This window comes from Haliotis rufescens, unplaced genomic scaffold, assembly GCF_023055435.1.
Source record: "Haliotis rufescens isolate VD_foot unplaced genomic scaffold, xgHalRufe1.0.p SCAF_7, whole genome shotgun sequence".
Taxonomy (NCBI): Eukaryota; Metazoa; Mollusca; class Gastropoda; order Lepetellida; family Haliotidae; genus Haliotis; species Haliotis rufescens.
Genome location: NW_025964361.1, coordinates 52212624 through 52233847, shown reverse-complemented (window position 1 = coordinate 52233847; position 21224 = coordinate 52212624). Strand labels below are relative to the sequence as shown.

The window sequence follows — 21224 nt, the reverse complement described above, 5'->3', positions numbered from 1 at the left end:
GATGCGTTGGTTGCAAGAAGTGAACAGCTTTCTGAAACATTTTTATGTATTCAGAGTACCATACATTCGAATGATGTTGTGGTAATACGATTCATTAATATGAAGAAATGTGCGAGGTCCGAGATAGATGAAGACAAGTGGCATTCAGAAAAATAAAAGAAGACGTCATGTGCAATGCATTTTAGTGCACCATAGTTTTAAGATGCTTTGGGCAATATTCTAGCAATATCAAGGAGGGGGACACCATATTAAATAGGCTGCACATATTGTACCCGTGTGAGGAATCGAACCCGCGTCTTCGGCGTGACGAGCGAACGTTTTATGAACTTAGCGATCTCGCCGCCCCACAATGCGTTAAAGGGAACATTGGCACCTAAATAAAATAATTTTAAAAACATGCATCACGCTGGAAATCAGATTAATCAAAGAAGGAAAAATATATCGTAACTCTCAAATCCAAATGAAAAAGACATACGGATTTTGATAAACAGAGATATTATTCAATTATTTCTCTTCAATAACAACTGTTATGGATAATGACTTTCCTCGGTATAGCGAAACCTCGGTAATCCGAACTACGATAACTGTTTTGCGTGAGTGAGTTAACATTTATCGTCCGTCATATCAGCAGTACCTCAACCATACCGTGACGATAACAGTCCTTTTGATACATACCTGTCACAAAGAACAGTAAAGTGTTAGCACGATAGATGAAAATGTAGACCATGTCAAATAATGAAGCATTCAAGTCAACATGTTTATAATGATTTCACTTTCTCCTATTGAAATACGGAGCTAGAGACCACCAGAACTGAAGCTAAACCGCCTTACTGGAGACCATGGGGACTTACAGTACCTCTGCTTCCTACATGATGCTATTGCAGGATTTACATCATCACTCCAGAAGGATTTGCATCATGACCCAAGCTGGATTTACATCATCGCCCTAACAGGATGTACATCATCACACCAGCAGGATTTACATCATCATCCTTGCAGTATTTACATCATCATCCTTGCAGGATTTACATCATCACTCCAGAAAGATTTACATCATAACCCCTGCTGGATTTACATCATGACCCCAGCAGGATTTACATCATCATCCTTGCAGGATTTACATCATCACTCCAAAAGGATTTACATCATCACTCCAGAAGGATTTGCATCATGACCCCAGCTGGATTCACATCATCGCCCTAACATGATGTACATCATCACACCAGCAGGATTTACATCATCATCCTTGCAGTATTTACATCATCATCCTTGCAGGATTTACATCATCACTCCAGAAAGATTTACATCATAACCCCTGCTGGATTTACATCATGACCCCAGCAGGATTTACGTCATCACCGTAGCAGGATTTACATCATAACCCCAGCAGGATTTACGTCATCACCCTGGCAGCATTGACATCCTCACTCCAGAAGGATTTACATGATAACCCCTGCTGGATTTACATCATAACCCCAGCAGGATTTACGTCATCACCGTAGCAGGATTTACATCATAACCCCAGCAGTATTTACGTCATCACCCTGGCAGGATTTACATCATCATCCTTGCCGGTGCTGGTTGTAGCTGACACCAACTACAAGTAAAAACAGATAACTGTTGTGACGTCTGTGTGTAACTAAAGATATATTACGATGTGACAATCTTTCATTTTTGTGAACTGAGTTGAAATGCTCGGCAATACTAATTAACTAAGATTAGGATTAACGTCTTACAATTAATCCTCTAGATAATCCTCTATATACCGCTAGATATTTCCTGTAATCCATTGACTGGTATTTGGAAGAACCGGTAGTTATAAAAAAGTACTTTTACCGTAACTTTTTCATACCAGACATCCGGCTTTCCTCCCAGATTAAGCTGACACACTCTGAAACAACTGAAATACTGTTAAGAGGGGCGTTAAACTCAACTCACTCACTCACTCACTCATCCCACAAAATAGATTCACACTTAGAGGTGAAGAATTCAGAACGTGTGACAATGCGTTATATCAGATCGTATTGATAATAGTGACGGATGTATTTCACATCGGCCTGTGATTAATCAAGTCAAAAGACAAACCAGTTGATGATATGATGAGCACCAGATCTTACTTAACATAATTAAAACCTATGACGAAACGTGAGCGCATTTTTAAACACAGATTTAATTATATAATTCAGAATTCATTAACATCTGGATTCATCCCTCTCACTAATTAATGGAAAATTAAGCAAATACCTAAATCTAGACCAACCCATACAGCGTTAACGTATGGGTCATAAGCTGGCGTTCTCGTGTGTAATGTTTAAGCCGGTATTTGCCGGGAAAAGAAAACATTCCCATCAACATTTACCAGTGATTTCGCCCAACGCTATTTGTATAATCAAGAGTTAGAAGGTCAATGACTTTTTTCGGCACAATGTGGGAACGAGGCTGATCACGCGCACTGCGCACTTTAACGGAGGATTAATGTTATACACCTCACAGGCACTCGGTAAGTGGCAGCAATCTACATACACTGTGTGTCTGCTTAGCAAGACACTGTGTGCATTCCCCGGGAGCTGGGCGACTTGTCCGCCTTAAACATTTCCCCCTGGTGTGAGTAGAGCGCTTTGTATGTTTTAAACATGGGAATAACGACACTAATATCAATAATCATAATACGGATCATCAAAACCCTCTTTGCAGCTTCTATATATCTTAATCTGTAAATACTACTACTACTACTACTACTACTAGTAGTAGTAGTAGTAGTAGTAGTAATCTGTTTGCTGCTCAGGACCAGTGTCTTCCACTACTACTACTAGTAGTAGTAGTAGTAGTAGTAGTAATCTGTTTGCTGCTCAGGACCAGTGTCTTCCACTACTACTAGTAGTAGTAGTAGTAGTAGTAGTAGTAGTAGTAGTAGTCTGTTTGCTGCTCAGGACCAGTCACTTCCTACTCGAAACAGTCAATGTGTGATTTTACATCGAAATGTGAATATGAAATGTAGATTATGTAATGAATTTAATGAGACTGACCAACACATTGTGAGTGGGTGTCCAGCTTTGGCACAGACACAGTAGCGACATGATGGGGTGGCTCGATCATTTTATTACAGACTTCGCCATGCTTGTGGTTTTGATACAGAGGTCCATCCATGGTACGACGGATAATATAGAGGGCGTCATGGAAAATGATCAATACAAAATCCTTTGGAATAGGCCCGTATACAGCCTCAGACATATCCAGGCCAACAAACCTGATCTTATCCTTTTTGATAAATCCAATGAAATCATTTATATCATTGAAATTTCTGTCCCTTTTGAGAGTAATGTGATTGACAAGATTGAAGAGAAACATGGCCAGTATGCAGACCTCGCTTTCGAAATGTCACACGCTTGCATCCCAAGTACCAAGTTGTCCGACTCCCCATTGTTCTCGGTGCCTTAGGTTTGGTACCTCCCAATCTGTTGACTGACATCGGGAGAGTACCTTGGTTTGCTACCAGGAATACAGCCCTTCTGACAATCTGGGTAATGCAGAAGGCTGCAGTGTTGGGGAGTCTTCACATTCTCCGGAAAGTTCTGGGTGGGTTTGACTAGACAGCGATTCCTGGGAGAAGTCCCATTCGCTGTCTGGGCTGCGTGTAGAGGGGGCAAGGGCCCTGAGGCTGATGATGAGCCTAACCAGCCTGACTGTTCCAGGATCACCCAAACCCTCTCTGCTGCATTTTTTAAATTTTAATCTGTAAATACTACTACTACTACTACTAATAATAATATTATAATAATATTTTTTTTGTTTTTCTTTTTTTTAAATTCAATATAATAATATCTTTTAGATAGAAAACTTAATGCTTTGTTAATACTCAAACTTGTATAAAGCAGATGGAATAGTCGTCAGGATTCGTCTATAATCAATATCTGCATTCACCTGTTAGATATTTTAAAACTGTTTTTCTTTTTTCGTTTGCTTTATTGTTGTTTTTCCAGCTGTATGACGACGGTCTGTAAATAATCGAGTCTGGACCAGACAATCCAGTGATTGACATCATAAGCATCGATACGATACGGGATACGATGACATGTATCAACCAAGTCAGCGAGCCTGACCACCCGATCCCGTTAGTCGCCTCTTACGACAAGCATAGTCGCCTCTTACGGCAAACATGGGTTGCTGAAGACCTATTCTACCCCGGATTCAAGGTCTTAGTAAAACTTTCCAAACGTTTTATGGCAGACATGTGGAGGACATTTCCAAGTTTGACGCATCAGTGACAACAATTATGTCCAATCCAATTCCCTATATTGACTTGTACCATATGTTCCCGTGTTTTTTTTCCAGATGAACAATTAACATGCCTTTGCATGTGTTTGTGACGGGTGCCACCGTTGGGGCAGGAAAACCTTTCCATATCCGAAAGAAATCTCTGCATAAAGCAGAGTCGATTGTACGAGTCCGACTATAGCATGAGCATGTGTCTGAATCACTATCAAATAGTAATAATACGAGGTGTTCGCGAAAAGGTGAGCGTGTCCTGCCCCAACGGTGGCACCCGTCACAAACACATGCAAAGGCATGTCTATTGTTCAGCTAAAAAAACACGCGAACATATGGTACATGTACAAGTCAAAATAGGGATTGCATCGGACATCATGGAAACGTTTTGAACGATTTACTGAGGCCTTGAATGTTGTAACCTTGACGAAACAGCTTCTGAGCAACCTCTTTTGCAATGGTACTTCTAATACATTAGAGATTCCGTATTTTTAGCAATAAATAAGTAACGAAACCTATTTTCATGAAATACAACTTTTTATTCCCGTTTCAAAAACACGATTACACAACCATGTATCCCAATTCCGTCGATATTCGCGTTAGTTCAATCCCAGCGTCTTGTCGGACGTCGGACCAATACACGGCCATCTAGTCACCACCGAATCCACCCATCATCCTCATCATAGGGGTGGTTGTGGTGGTTGTTGTCGATGTGGTGGTTGTCTTTTCAGCAAGGAACTTCTGGGCAAAGTTGAGGTTGAAGGTCGTCTGGGTGTCGCTGTCGCAGTTCACGATGAGCGAGTTGAAGGTCGTGAACAGCCTGTCATGATTACCACATAAGATCATATCACAGTTATGAGAGACGATGGGTAGCCTAGTGAGTGGGTGAGTGAGTGAGTTTGGTTTTACGCCGCTTTTATCAATATTCCAGCAATATCTCGGCGGGGGACACCAGAAATGGGCTTCACACATTGTACCCATGTCGGGATTCGAACCCGGGGCCTCGGCGTGACGAGCGAACGCTTTAACCACTAGGCTACCTAACCACCCCTAGTAGTCTAGTAGTTACAGAATTCGTCATCACACCGAAAGTATGAAGACCATTTGTAGTGTCCCCCGCAGTAGTGATGCCTAAATAGTGCTAATATCGGCATAAAACCCCCAAAAGGTATTTGCAACAACATGACTCCTGTCATGTGTGTAATGTAAATTTGTGCCGAAAAAAAGCAAATTTATTGTTTGTCATAGATAGGATGTCTACAATACCAATCAGCATTTATTTTAATTTTTCAAAGTTTTAAATCAAATTATATTTTAAAAAATAAAAACATGTAGAAGTCTAACTGGGCACTAGTGCTGTTCATTGTTTGGATATAATGTCGCTAACAATCAACTGAGACGTGTAGCTTCTTTGCTCCTTAGCTTATTTTGAAAGGTATAATAATGCTTATTATATATTTGGTGTGGAATAATAGGGTACTAAAGATGGGATGACAAGACGTGGCAAAAACATGTTCTTACCGTTTTACTGTTTGGCATTTCGACAGCCTGCATTATGATTTGAAGTAAAAACAATAAGGAGGTCAAAATGACGGTCATCTTACTTGAACTGAAGCTCGCCGGCGTGGCTCAGACCAAAAATGTGGAAGAGGGCTTCGCAGTTCTGGGCATCTGCAGCAACTTTGCAGAAATCTCCGTCCTGGAACAGGCATCCAGGGTTCTTGGTGTGGCCGTTAAGGACCAGTTGGTTGATCTCATCGCAATCATCAGAGTCCACAACTGGAAGCAGCTTGTTAATAGTGCACTTTCTCACGTTGTCGATGTAGTTGAGACCCTGGCGGAAAAACACAGAGTTGTATTCATGATGCGGTATATCTACAGATATACTACACAAAAGAAGTTAAAGAACATCATCAAGACAGATCAACTACTGTGATATGAAGAAAGCGGGTGTTCTTAAACATTTTTTTAATAGTATATATCAGTCGTCAAAGGTGAGACTTATATCTCGTTCGCTTTAACATAAACATCTGGTTCTTTTATGTGCCACAAATAAGCATATATATATTATGAACTTTTGATACATATCTCATAGCCAAAGTGATAAGGCCATATGATATTAAGAACGGAAGTGATATATAACGTAATGATTAAATTGCTATGGTTTGACATATTTATTTCATTCGCGGATAGGGGAACATGGTTGGCCTAGTCGTCTAAGGCCCCGAAATTCGCTGTGCAGAGCTGCGTACCATGGGAAACCAGAAACCTAAGATCGTGGGTTCGAAACCCGGTTCGTCCGGATTATGTTTCTAGTTTGGAGCACCATACCCGTACTCGTCGGTTTCCCCAAAGTGGTAAACGTTTGCGACCTGCATCACTTCGGTTTTTCCTCTGACACGCCGTGATGTAACTGAAATACTGTTACAAGCGGCTTTACACCCAACTCACTCTCTCATTCTCGGAAAACGATGTCTGAGACGCTGAAAATCGTACGAAGGACTATTTTTACAAAAGACAAACTTGGATCAGACAGCAATCGTTGTCAACCTGTGAATATACTTGAGGTGACAAGGTCAGTTTGAAGTCGAGGCATTTGACCCAATAACGCTTATTTTACCTCGTCATCAAACTCTGGCTCCCTGATAACGGACTGTGTGCAGATCTTCTCTGCGAGGACGGGGAGAGGACGGCATGTGTTGAGTACCCTCTGTAGACACTGCGGGTGGGTGTAGAAATCGCAGGAACCCTTGTCGGCCAAATCACGACACACGTCTACATTGCGGTGAGAGGGAGAAGGGTAAGAACGAAAAACGAAATCACAAACCTGCATAAAATCATCCTTTGCAAATATTTGCAAACTATCCTTTTTCACAAGTCGTTAAAGTTGGACATTCATACCTACCTTTAGAAACTCACATACTTTACGAAATGTATATTATCTTAAGTTGCCATAGGTAGCATCTCAGAAAGTATTTGGCAAAATTCAATTAATCCTTATCTCGAATCGGATAAGACGATGTCTTTTTTGTCACATACATGTACATTAAATTCTGTGTCAGAGAAATTCATAATATGATAATATCATATGCAAAGGGTACTTCTTTGAGATACATATAAACGCTGTAGTACAGCTTATTTCTCAGTCAAAGGTCCCAATAAATACAAAGTGACAAAAAACCTTTCCATAATTATAAGAAGGCGCTACTTATGGCATAATCCATTCTACCATTCCGGCTGTATCATAAGCAATTGTGTTCGCGAAAAACGTTACTCATTGATAGGATCACACTGGAAACGATAAACATAAACGCAATTATATTGTAAAATATAACAAAAATAGGCACACACAGACACACACACACACACACACACACACACACACACACACACACACACACACACACACACAGACACACACACACACACACACACACACACACACACACACAGACACACACAGACACACACCACATCAGAGGCATCTAAATATTTACTAACTGCTACTGGTGAACACAAACTTCTTTTTTAAATGACATTTTGTGTGAAAAAATTTGATTGATGATAATATTCAAGTTTTACTTACCGAAGGCAGTAGTGGTGGTAGCGGGTGTGGTCGGTGTAGTGCGAGCAACTTTAAATGAAGGAAATATTAATATTAAATTATATCGCAACTAATATAACACTGCATATTGTCATATATCACTTACTTGCATGTGTATAATCTTTCCAAACCAGTTTAAAAACCTCTTCAGCATGTGCACCTGATTGAAACGGTTTTTCTTACATCGAAACGAAATCTACTGACGCCTTCAAAGGTTGAAGGACAATATAACACGCATCTGTCTTTTTTTGTTAAATGTTCAACATCTTAGATATGTTAAATATGTCAACTAAGAATTCAAAGCAAGCAGAGGTATTTTCTTAAAACCGAATATCGGATAAAAGTCCAAAACAAAAGAATATAAAACCAACAGCTATAATAATTTCCTCTTTGTCAGCATTTCATTAGTAATGATTGACGTATTGTCTGTCACGATTACATGCCAACCAAATTGGCATGTATTTAATCAGTACAAAAGGTTACGTAGTGTTTAACTACCTGTGGTTTTGTCGTTGTTGTTTCTTCCGTCAGTACCGCTTCCATAATAATTTTGTCCCTGTTGGCCATCGTTTCTTCCCCCATTGTTTCTTCCTCCATTGTTCTTTCCATTGTTTCTTCCTCCATTGTTGTTCTTTCCATTGTTTCTTCCATTGCTGTTCCTTCCATTAGTTCTTCCTCCATTGTTCCTTCCATTGTTTCTTCCTCCATTATTCTTCTTTCCATTGTTCCTTCCTCCGTTGCTGTTCTTTCCATTGTTTCTTTTTCCATTATTGTTCCTTCCGTTGTTCCTTCCTCCGTTGTTCCTTCCATTGTTTCTTCTTCCATTGTTGTTTCTTCCATTGTTACCTTTGTTTCCTTTCCCATTCTGTCTACCGGAAGGCCTTCCTCCTTGCTTGCCCCCACTGACATGTCCACCATTAGTATCATCAGTATCATCGTTGTTGTTATCGACGTCTCCATTGCCATTCACGTCATCGTCGTCATCAGTGTTACCATTGTCATCAGTGTTACCATTGTCATCAGTGTTACCATTGTCATTATCATCTCCTTTTTTCATCCACCAAAGAGCATCCTTCAAATCTTTGCTTGGCTTTGTGGGTTGCCTTCTGACCCCGCCTCCGTAAAAAGCAGAAGACGCACCAAAGCAGATGACAGCCAACAGAACAACGACAATCAGCTTCATCTTGACAACTTTCCCGAACAGCTCTTAAAATCTCAAAGAGAAGCGAAGAGGCTGAGGAAGCGCTTTTCCCTGAATTTATACAGGTTTAAGGGGAAGTTAAACAATGTTGAGGAAATATTACTCCATTGGTTGAGAAGAAAAACGGGTGTGCCTATTACGGAAAAGGATGCATGCTTCGATCCATATTTCAATATTTGTAGAGGCCAGCTGGGATCTAGTCACTAATTCGCTGCATCAGCTCGGAGGCTTGTCGTTTACGTGTGTGTATATGTTAATGATTACGCATGCTACATGGAGGGTACGTATTGAGTTTCTGTTCCAGGAACGTCAGGCCAACAATGGCTGTTTGAACAGAGGGCTAAACACTGACCTTTCAATGTTTGGCGAGACATACAAATTGATGTTAGCAATGCGCCACCAACGTTTTTGTCCCCGTGGATAAATAATGTGGTACGTCAGCGACTGTCTGACCTATCATTTCACGAATGAGATTAAATCAGATGTTTTGAAATCGACCAATGAATGTCGATTTACATGTAACTATCATCCAGAACGGAGAATAAGATCATGCCTTGTAAAAATAATAACTTAAACAGTTTTAAAACAAATAATTTAATATAAACTAGTTTGGACGCTGTTGTGGTTACATCTTCTTGCAGGAACAGGTAAACAAAATACAACTGTCGACGTCTACAATATGAACTGTTTCTAAGTTACATATCTCGATCTTATCAATATTTAGTTATTTCCCTTGCGGTCTGCTATATTTAATATAATAGTATCTTTTAAATAGAAAACTTAATGCTGTGTTAATATTGAAACTTGTATAAAGCAGACTGTATAGTCGTCAGGATTCGTCTGTAATCAATATCTGTATTCACCTGTTAAAAACTGTTTTTCTTTTTTTCGTTTGCTTTATTGTTGTTTTTCCAGCTGTATGACGACGGTCTGTAAATAATCGAGTCTGGACCAGACAATCCAGTGATTAACACCGTGAGCATCTATTTTGGGAAACGATGACATGCATCAACCAAGACAGCGAGTCTGACCACCAGATCCCGCTTGTCGCCTCTTACGACAAGCATTGAATTACGAAGACCAATTGTAACCCGGAGCATCACGTGGTCATTTATGAGCTGAACTACATTGTGATTATATGAATATTATATGGTAACGTCACTGTTTAAGACCATGTTAATTCTCGTTTGACATATTCGAAGAATCACCCGGACTTTATTTGCGTAATATCGTACCAAATCATTAGACTCGCGAAGATCCGGGGTAGAATAGGTCTTCAGCAACCCATGCTTGCCGTAAAAGGTGACTATGCTTGTCGTAAAAGGCGACTAACGGGATCGGGTGGTCAGGCTCGCTGACTTGGTTGATGCATGTCATCGATCCCAATTGCGTGGATCGATGCTCATAATATCAATCACTGGATTGTCTGGTCCAGACTCGATTATTTACAGACCGCCGTCATATAGCTGGAATACTGCTGAGTGCGGCGTTAAACAACAAACCAACCAACCAACCAAATCATCAAACTTAATAATTCAGGATTCGAAAAGCTATCGTAATAGCTTCAATGTCTTAATGTGGGTTTGAACATGATTTGTTACGTCACTCGTCACAACTGACCCCGTTCGCCCTTTGTGTTTCCATACGGAAAGTGTCATGGCGGTCACAAGATAAATCTTTGTTGTCACACAGAAAATAAGCCTTTGTAAGTCGCAATGATCACTTCGTTACGACTAAAGTGGGTATCAGGTGGCCAAAATGACCTTGCTGATTGTGTGTCATTGTTGTCAGACAATGGTTGCGCTATCAACCACTGGCTTGTATTTAGATGCTCATATGATATAGCTTTAATATACAGGGGATGGCTAGAAGGTTCAGGGCCTAACTACTAAGGATGTACTGAGGTATTGTGCATGCATTAAGTACGATACGTACAATATTTACAGTCTGTATTTGAACCAAATACACAACCAAATGTCTGCAGGCAAATAAAATGAGTAGCTATTCTCTGTAGATGACATTAGAGAAAATTGGGCTAACCCAAACATCCATCCATGCAGATATGGTGTCAACCTTACGGAGATGATATCCCTTCCTCTGCAAATTACCACAAGTCACATAACAAGTAGGCATCTCTCAGCACATTCAGAGGAATGAACTGGGCATGCCAAATGTTTGAGGTTTCTGGATCTCCTGACCAGAAACGCCAGCTTCATCACCTCTTGTGATGACTTACGCCGTTGGGTTCACCACTATCAGCCCGAGACTAAACAACAGCCAAAGCAAGGGGACCGCTTCCGTTGTCTTGTGGTAGAGCGTCCGCCCGGAGAGCGGAAGGTCCAGGGTTCGATCCCGGGCCGCATCATACAAAAAGACGTTAAAAGATTGTACTTGTTGTTACCCTGTCTGGCGCTCGGCATTAAGGGGCTAAAACAAGGACTGGTCGGCTCGGAGTCAGTATACTGTGTCTGAGTGGGGTATTCATGTTAAACTGCGGCATGGTATCTCAGTGAGCTAGCACTATAAATCGGCATCAGTCCGGACTAGTACAAGCAGCCACACACACACATACACGTGCATGCACGTCGCTATATAAGTGCAATAATCTTGGACGCGACGTTAAACCCAATTTCACCTCACCTCACCAAAGCAAGGGAAACAGCCGACGTCTCCTCAGAAGAAGAAAACTATTCGATCAGCTGGTAAGGTGATTGCTTCGGTGTGTTGGAATTCTAAAGGACTGACCATTAATGGCCAATATTATGGTAATCTGCGTAGACAACTGCGTGAGGATATCAAGGCTAAACTTTGTGGAAAAATCACTAAAGGTGTATTTTTTATCCACGACAATACACCTGTGCACAAGTATGTTGTCTCTAAATCGCGTAGATAGATGCTCATGATGTCAATCACTGCATTGTCTGGTCTAGACTTGATTATTTACAGACCGCCGTCATATAGCTGGAATATTGCTGGGTGCGGCGTTAAACAACAAACAAATACTCGGGCTTTTGTGCATTAATGTGACTTAGAACACATTGAACATCCACCAGATTTGGCACCGTCAGATAACCAGGATTGCACGTTTTTAGCCCCCTCGTTATTAAACTATGGGCTTAAAACGGAAACAATAAAACGCCTTTAAGCCCATGGCCTTAAATTAAATTGAAAAAGAATGATTGATCTCCCACACCGAGTATTCTTCAACATGTGTTGTAGTACGCTTCTATATGGCCAATTTGCACCAATAATGCACCGTAAAAACGCTGTTAGCGCTTTCCACTCACTCACTCACTCGTGAAACTAACAAAAAACGTGAATTGATTGTCATTAACACACACCCCGTGCGAGCGACCACTTGTGAATTCTACATACAAGTCTACCTGAAATAACGGGAAATAAACCGAGGACCTATCCCGAAAATAAATCACTAGGACAATAAAATAGACGAGAACGTCTGAATAGCAATCTAGTCCAATAGACTTAAGATTCACGCACTTTGACTGAGCACGGAAATATTAAATTCAACAAAAGCTAGACAATCACGTGAATGTTGGTTATCCACGGATTACTAGAAAACTGCGTATTTGGAACCCTAGTTACTGCGTTAAATTAGCTCAATACAACAAGAGTAAGTCAGTACTAGATCAAAAGTGCCCCGTAATCACTTCCAAAGAAACCTGAGTTTCGCGTGACCACCCAGTAGCGAGACAATCGTAAACGATCTGACGAGCCTGTGGGTAAAGACACAAGATCCTTAAAGAAGTACATAAAAACTGTGCGCGGACCTCAGAGGAGAAAATCTCTCCTGGACAGTCGGTGAATTCTTAGGCACTCAGCCAATATGTGTTTCTAAACGTGGGGAAAACACGAATAGCGAACTAACTACTGTATCCAGACGGAGGATGTAAGTATCAAAATAAAGCGCTGAACATAGGCTATCCAACGGTATCATTAAAGATATACAAGCTATGTACAATTATTGAGGAGGCAAATATGATCACAAATACATTAGCAATGTGTGAGGGTACAAATAAATTCCCCTAATGTTTGAAAATCATAGTTATCAAATACATGAATAAGGTAGCGAACATATAGGAGATTACAAACATACATGTACATACATGGTATGAGTGTGCCATTACATTACATAGTCGGTTCACTACTTATCTAATTTAGAATGCAATGACACTGTACAACGACGACCGCCGGGCTTTGCCGAGCGGTGTCGGAAATAAAGCGAGGGAGTGGTGTGGTCACTAGACCGTGACAAGGGTAGATATACGATACGGTGACAATATGTACGTTTATGCACTGACTGAACGTTTAAGCATATACATTAGATATTCTAATTCTATGTCAAATCAGACTGTGTATTCTTGTGATCATAAATGCAATTCGCCAGGTGAACAAAATGAAAAAATAAAGTTCTGGCTGAAAAACAATAATAATCCGATGAAACATAATGTTTCGTTGCAAATCCTATGACATCACAGGCATTAACCGACTTATATTGCCTTTTTTCGCCAAATTATAAAAGTGAGAGAGTATGGTTTTACGCCTATTTTGGCAATATTCCAGCAATATCACGGCGGGGGACACCAGAAATGGGCTTCACACATTGTACCCATGTCGGAATCGAACCCGGGTCTGGACGAGCGGACGCTTTAACCACTAGCAAATTATAAAAAAACATCATCAGTAATAGTTTCAAGTAAACTGACGTTCAAAAGAAAGTATACACTTGAAAATTGGATTTGATCACACAATTACAAACGCTATAAATATGTTACTAGGCTGAAAGCAGTCGCCGAAACACTGCAAAATTATGTCCAAAACACAGCTATGACGCCCGTAACAAGTACATCACCATCGAATAACCATGTCAATTTGTTTCTTTCTTGTTTGATTTTTAGCCACACTCAAACATGGGTGTATTCTTTCATTTTACCGGCAGTTTAGTTTGATAATTTAATGCAGCACGTTTATCTCGGAGGTTTGGTGAACGGTATATTTGTATTAGTCTTTAATTGTCCCTTAGCATACATAATGAATTCACTGAATGGTACGCTATACATAGGCCATGGCAGGCACTAGTAAAGTCAAATTATGTCAGTTTAGATTCGCTTCTGCTACATTTGAACATCTAAACTTCGATTTAACCATCAGATAGATCAGCAAATCCGGTTTCCACAAAGCCGTTCCGTGAATCCATTACATCAGTTTTGCATACCCAATGAGTTTCATGACCCCATCCACACAGCTTGATAGACTTTAGCATGTCCCACAACTGGTAGTCTAGATCACGTACTTTGTGTACCCCTCTGATAAGTGTAAATTAGCACGGCTTCCATGGCTGAAAGGTACTTGAATGTGTATTTTACGAAGGGAGTGTAATCACAAATACAACATATGTTACACCCGACAAACACTTCATTATCAAATCTGATTTTAGATTTGGCATGATTCTTTACTGTAATAAGAATATCATAATAGCGACAAAAATCATTTCCATAATCATAAGAATATCTAGTAAAAGCAGCGCCAGGTGTACGATTCCGACAATATCACAAGCATGTGTTTGTGAACCATTATCCAAAAGTGATGAAGGAGTAAGCATATCAAGTCCAAACCAGTTTCAAACGTAATTGTCTATCATCAACCCCCTATACATCAGGACCAATGTTGTAAAACAAGAAAGAAGTCCCCGCGCATGCATTTATTCTGGCCGAAGTGTTTGACTGTATACTAGAAAATAGTTATTTGACCAATTTCAGGGGATTCATCTGGGGATTTCCAAAGCAAACATAATTAAAAAAATATTTTTTGTAACTCCTGGCTGTCCTAAATATATTCTATTCCATTGCTTATCGTGTATGTTTGTGTGTTTGTGTGTGTGTGTGTGTGTGTGTGTGTGTGTGTGTGTGTGTGTGTGTGTGTGTCTGTCTGTGTGTGTGTGTGTGTGTGTGTGTGTGTCTGTCTGTGTGTGTGTGTGTGTGTGTCTGTCTGTCTGTGTGTGTGTGTGTCTGTCTGTGTGTGTGTGTGTGTGTGTCTGTCTGTGTGTGTGTGTGTCTGTCTGTGTGTGTGTGTGTGTGTCTGTGTGTGTGTGTGTGTGTGTGTGTGTGTGTGTGTGTGTGTGTGTGTGTCTGTCTGTCTGTGTGTGTGTCTGTGTGTGTGTCTGTGTGTGTGTGTGTGTGTGTGTGTGTGTGTGTGTCTGTCTCTCTCTGTGTGTGTGTGTGTGTGTCTGTGTGTGTGTGTGTGTGTGTGTGTGTGTGTGTGTGTGTGTGTGTGTGTCTGTCTCTCTCTGTGTGTGTGTGTGTGTGTGTGTGTGTGTGTGTGTGTGTGTGTGTGTGTGTGTGTTTGTTCGTTATGTAGCTTTACCTTTACCTTCCCTGGCGTTTTTTTATACGTCTTTGTTTTACATTACTAAAATGACAGTACATCCATGCAGCTAATGGATCATTCTCAAAACGCTGCAAAGTGTTTCACCTTCGAAAGATTATACACATGCAAGTAAGTGATATATGACAATATGCAGTGTTATATTAGTTGCGATATAATTTAATATTAATGTTTCCTTCATTTAAAGTTGCTCGCACTTCACCGACCACACCCGCTACCACCACTACTGTCTTCGGTAAGTAAAACTTGAATAATTTCATCAATCAAATTCTTTTCACACAAAATGTCATTTAAAAAAGAAGTTTGTGTTCACCACTAGCAGTATGTAAATATTAAGATGTCTCTGATACCTAATGAACATCTCTTTACGCCAGCCTCAGTACTGTCTCTTGCACAGGGAGGTACAAACCTTGAAGAAGACAGTCTTGTCTTCCTGCATCATTACACATTAATATGTACAATGTGGGCCTATCTCATGGGTACAGTGTGGGTTTATTTTATGAGTACAATGTGGGCCTTTTTCATAAGTACAGTCCGGGCCTATTTCATGAGTACAATGTGGCCCTATTTCATGGGTACAATGTGGGCCTATTTCATGAGTACAATGTGGCTCTATTTCATGGGTACAATGTGGGCCTATTTCATGAGTACAATGTGGCTCTATTTCATGGATACAATGTGGGCCTTTGTCATGAGTTCAATGTGGGCCTTTTTCATGAGTACAATGTGGCCTTTTTTATGAGTACAATGTGGGCCTTTTTCATGGGTACAATGTGGGCCTATTTCACGAGTACAGTATAGGCCTATTTCATGAGTACAATGTGGCCCTGTTTCAAGGGTACAATGTGGGCCTATTTCATGAGTACAGTGTGGGCCTATTTCACGGGTACAATGTGGGCTTATTTCATGAGTACATTGTGGGCCTTTTTTATGAGTACAATGTGGGCCTAATTCATGAGTACAATGTGGGCCTATTTCATGAGCACAGTATGGGCCTATTTCATAAGTACAATGTGGGCCTTTTTTCATTAGTACAATGTGGGCCTATTTCATGAATACAGTGTGGGCCTATTTCATGAGTGCAATGTGGGCCTTTTTCATGAGTACAATGTGGGCCTTTTTTATGAGTACAATGTGGGACATATTTCATGGGTTCAATGTGTGAGTCTATTTCTGGGCTAAATCACTCACCTTGTCAGACTGCGGGAACATGTTACGTCGACCAATGACAGAGGAGAAGGATGTGCCCAGATCGTATCTATCAATTTTATTTGGATTTCTCGGGCTGAACAGGTGCTCCAATTCCTATGCCTAACGTAAGACCAGATTGATGATTGGATGGTTACCAAGTGAGAGCGGCGTGGAGCCACGTAAATGGTTGTTCAGGCTGTCAGCCTCTGGTCTGTATGACCAAGACTGAATACATACGGGCAATCGGGATGTAGCTGGAATATTGGTGATTGTCAGGTACATCAACATCTTGAAACTTGATCCTGTTCAAATATATTTGATTTCTATTTGGGATGCAGTTGCAGGTTCCGAATTATTAATGCATGACTTGTAGAATATGTAAGTGACTCATATCGATGACTGATATAAACAAACTGCAATCCCCATTTACGTTCAACATGTGATACCATAATCACTTTGTGCTTTGCAAATTTGTGTCATTAAATGAATGTCATTGGGTCATTAAATGAATGTCATTAGGGGTCTTAAGTGTCGCAAAGCCTGGACATATTACCCAATTTATTTAACAGCCTTTTACACAGTGGTTCTGTTGAACGTGAGAATTTGAGTATTATTGTATAAGTGATATGTGATATGTGCAATGTGGAGAGACAATGTCCCCAAGTTCAAAGAGGTTTTGTTTTAATTTGAACAACAAAACTGATAAAAGTGTTTTCTTATGTGATAGATTTGATAAGTTATGGATGTGACACGCAAACCATGAAACAAAGTGAATAACAAGGTTGACTCTGTTTAAATTAATATTCATGTACCTTCGACAAAAAGAGAGGGTGTTATACTTGTGTTTTAAATGGAAATCCATGGACGTGAATCGCGTAAAATCTACACTGGATGCGTTTTTACATTTATATCTTCACATTATCTTCATTGTCATCATTTTGCAATAACCCCATTGATAACCAAGTAATGCTTTCTATGATAACTCGATTGAATTATTTCTTTTTTTAATTAAATTCTAAATCTATTCGATCATTATTCAATCTACGTTAATAGTATTACTAGATCAATTTGTAATATTACTTAATAGCAATTAAAATACACCTTCGCTTTCCAATTTTCTCGTCGTTTGGTTTATAGGAGTAACATGATAGAAAGGTGGGTAGGACAAGCATAGTCGCCTCTTATGACAAGCATGGGATGATGAAAACCAATTCTAACCCGGACATTCACTGGTGGGTAGATGGGAAGATGTGCAGGTAGGTATGCAGGTATGCAGTGCGGATTCGTAGGTATGTGCACACAAAGAAAAAGGTTAAGCACCCTTGGAAATAATTAATACTGATATATCCTCATTCGCAACAACTGCAAATTTCGTGATGACCATGTCACGAATGGTGTTCCGTCGAAATGATAGGACAGTACAATGGCAAATGTGCCGTCACTTCGCATTCGCCAGGCATGACCGACAAAAGCATAGGACGTCAACTAGGGTGTCATAATACCGTGATAAGCACGAAAACACAGGCAAACCAGTGCTGTACAGGTCAGGTCAGGTCAGGAAGACCTCGCATGACGTCAAGGCGTGAAGACATAGCCCTGCTTCGGCTTGTACCAACCATTCGCAACATCTCCTGTTCTGAGAAGCGATGGGAATGAAGTCAAGAAGGGAAAACATCCCTTTCTTGCCGATCATCATCATCGGAGAATTCCTTTACACGTGGTGTTTGGCCTGGCGAGCTTGGAATCTGAGGACTTGGAGAAGAGTCCATGGGACCGATGAGAGCAGGTTCCTGGTCCATGTCACGGATTGACGGTTTGGAGGCATTAAAATATGGCCTATACACCAAGGAACATTAGACCTACTACGTCGTATGGTGGAGGTTCGGTAATGGTTTTGGGTTGGTTACCTGTCACACGATTGTAAGCTGGCTCTGGACCTCATCCAAGGAAACCTCAATGGTGATCGGTACATCAATAACGTCCTGCAAACAGTTGTAACGCATTTCGACAACCACCCACTCAACCAACCGACCTGTGTACATGGATGTGTACGCTCGTACGTCCAGTCATTGTAAAATATACAGGGTATGCTTAACTCTTTTCTTCGTGTATACTTATCCATACGTGAAACGTTATACGAGCGGTAAGTTACTGGTTTGCCAGGTACTGCCTGGAGTATCAATCAATCTTTATTCATGGTACTTATGAGGCCAAAGGCCTATAGTACAATGTGTGGGGCGTGTTACAAATTCATACATTTTCTTAGTTTCATGGCATGATAAATGAACATTGATAGATTTCTAATAGTTTCTGTACAATCACAAGTCATTAATTTACAGAATTTGTTACCGTTTGGGTTGCGGTAGAAATAGTTATTTAGATATTTTGCTCTTAAATCTTCATACACTGGACATACACATAAAAAGTGATATTCATCTTCAGTACAATCAGTTTTACAAATCCTACAAAGTCTGTGTTCTCTTGCAATACCTTCATATCTGCCTGTTTCAATAAATAAATGGAGTAATTACGGGTCCATTTGGTAACTACTGCAATCTGTTGTGTACAGGCAACCGTTATTGGCATGTTGTATTACATTACATGACAATATTGATATACATTTCGGAATCAATTTTACCACAAAGATAGTTTGTCTGCTCTTGAAATTCACATATTGTATCTGGGAAAATACCTTTGTCTTGCCTTTGATGTTCATTGCATGGAGGGGGCACGGGTGGCCCAGTCGTATAAGGCGCCGCAATTCGCTGTGCAGAGTTGCGTCCCTTGGGCACGCTTGAAACCTATGATTGTGGGTTCGAATCCCGGTTCGCCCCGATTATGTTTCTAGGTTTGTCAGCACCATACCCATGCTCATGGGTTTCACCGAAGTGGTAAACGTCTGAGACCTGCATCACTTCGGGCTTTCCTCCCACATTAAGCTGCCTCGCCGTGATATAACTGGAATACTGTTAAAAGCGGCGTAAAACCCTACTCACTCACTCATTGCATGGACGTTTGAAGCTTCACAAATGATGACGCGGGACACTGATGCGGGCTGGTGGAGATGAGAACTAATTATGACTTAAGATCCGGGGTAGAATAGGTCTTCAGCAAAGACTGTCAAAGGCGACTATGCTTGTGGTAAGAGGCGACTAACGGGATCGGGTGGTAAGGCTCGCTGACTTGGTTGATGCATCGGTATCCCAATCGATGGATCGATGCTCATGATGTCAATCACTGGATTGCCTGGTCCAGACTCGATTATTTACAGACCACCGTCTTAAAGCCTGAATATTGCTAAGTGCGGCCTTAAAGAACAAACAAACAAACAAACATCTTCACAGTGGTGTCACTTCACACGCTAAGAGGACGTATATTATGCTTTGCCATCATTAGACACATACTCTGGTGCATTTAGGGTATAAATATTTGGATAGAGGCGATGACGTTAGAAATAGTATGTGGAAAAAATTCGTATGATTTGTTGCACACCTTTATGGCAAGGTTGCCCAATGGCACCCGAAAGTGATATATAGAACGGCTGATTATTTAACCAGGAACGAATGGTGGGATTTAATAACCTCAGTTCAGTAGATAGAGAACACCAACGCCGGAGAACAACCAACCTCGACCATCTCACGAAAAAGGCTCCATTTGGCGCAAAGGGCAAAATAGAAGTGAAATATATAATAATGGATCACTGATAATCAATGATGACACTGCGTGTTCCCGAAAAGGGTATACATGTCCCGCCCTGTCGATAGCATCCGCCACTCCCACGGTTTGCATGAAAAGGTATGTGTCTGCTGCCCGACACCGTACAATTAAAAGTCTTACAATCACTGTTGGGTGGTGATGACGCTGTTCAGAGAGGAATCCGGACGAGACTATAGCCAGGCCCCCAATGTTCCATGCCTGTCGTGTGACGAGCACCTGGTTGTTACGGTGTTACAGTGTTATGGTGTTACGGTGTTACGGTGTTACAGTGTTATGGTGTTATGGTGTGAACCTGGCTGACTGTGTGTGTATTTGCCAGATAGCACGGATCGTGTCAGGAGCTGGTAAGTCACTGGTGTTCCTATATCTGACTCTATTGTTTATCCTCTGATATAGCTGGAATATTAGTGACTGCAGCGTTAAAACATAGTCACTCATCAACCCCGTGAAGATCCGGGGTAGAATAGGTCTTCAGTAGCCCATGCTTGCCGCAAAAGGCGACTATGCTTGTCGTAAGAGGCGACTAACGGGATCGTGTGGTCAGGCTCGCTGACTTGGTTGATGCATCTCATCGTATCCCAATTGCGTTCATCGATGCTCATGAAATCAGTCACTGGATTGTCTGGTCCAGACTCGATTATTTACAGACCTGAGTCATATAGCTGGAATATTGCTGAGTACGGCGTTAAACAACACACACAAACCTGCAATACGCCTTGTTGTAATACGTCAGCTGCGCTAGCTTCCTAGATATATATACATAATATATCATGACACCACAATCAATACACAAGAAAACTTGAGTCGTTTATGTTGCACGTATATGTGAAGCGTTCTTCTTTC

At 40.8% G+C, this 21224-nt stretch overlaps 1 protein-coding gene across 1 annotated transcript; it reads right to left on the bottom strand.

The window, feature by feature from the left end:
* Positions 1-4784: 4784 nt before the first annotated feature.
* Positions 4785-9114, bottom strand: LOC124111233 (putative uncharacterized protein DDB_G0286901). Its single transcript, XM_046470874.2, has 5 exons — positions 8369-9114; positions 7853-7900; positions 6887-7041; positions 5871-6100; positions 4785-5086 (listed from the first exon to the last, which is right to left on the bottom strand). Exons 1-5 carry the CDS (start codon positions 9051-9053, stop codon positions 4915-4917), a joined length of 1290 nt encoding a protein of 429 aa, XP_046326830.2. The 5' UTR covers positions 9054-9114; the 3' UTR covers positions 4785-4914.
* Positions 9115-21224: the final 12110 nt, after the last annotated feature.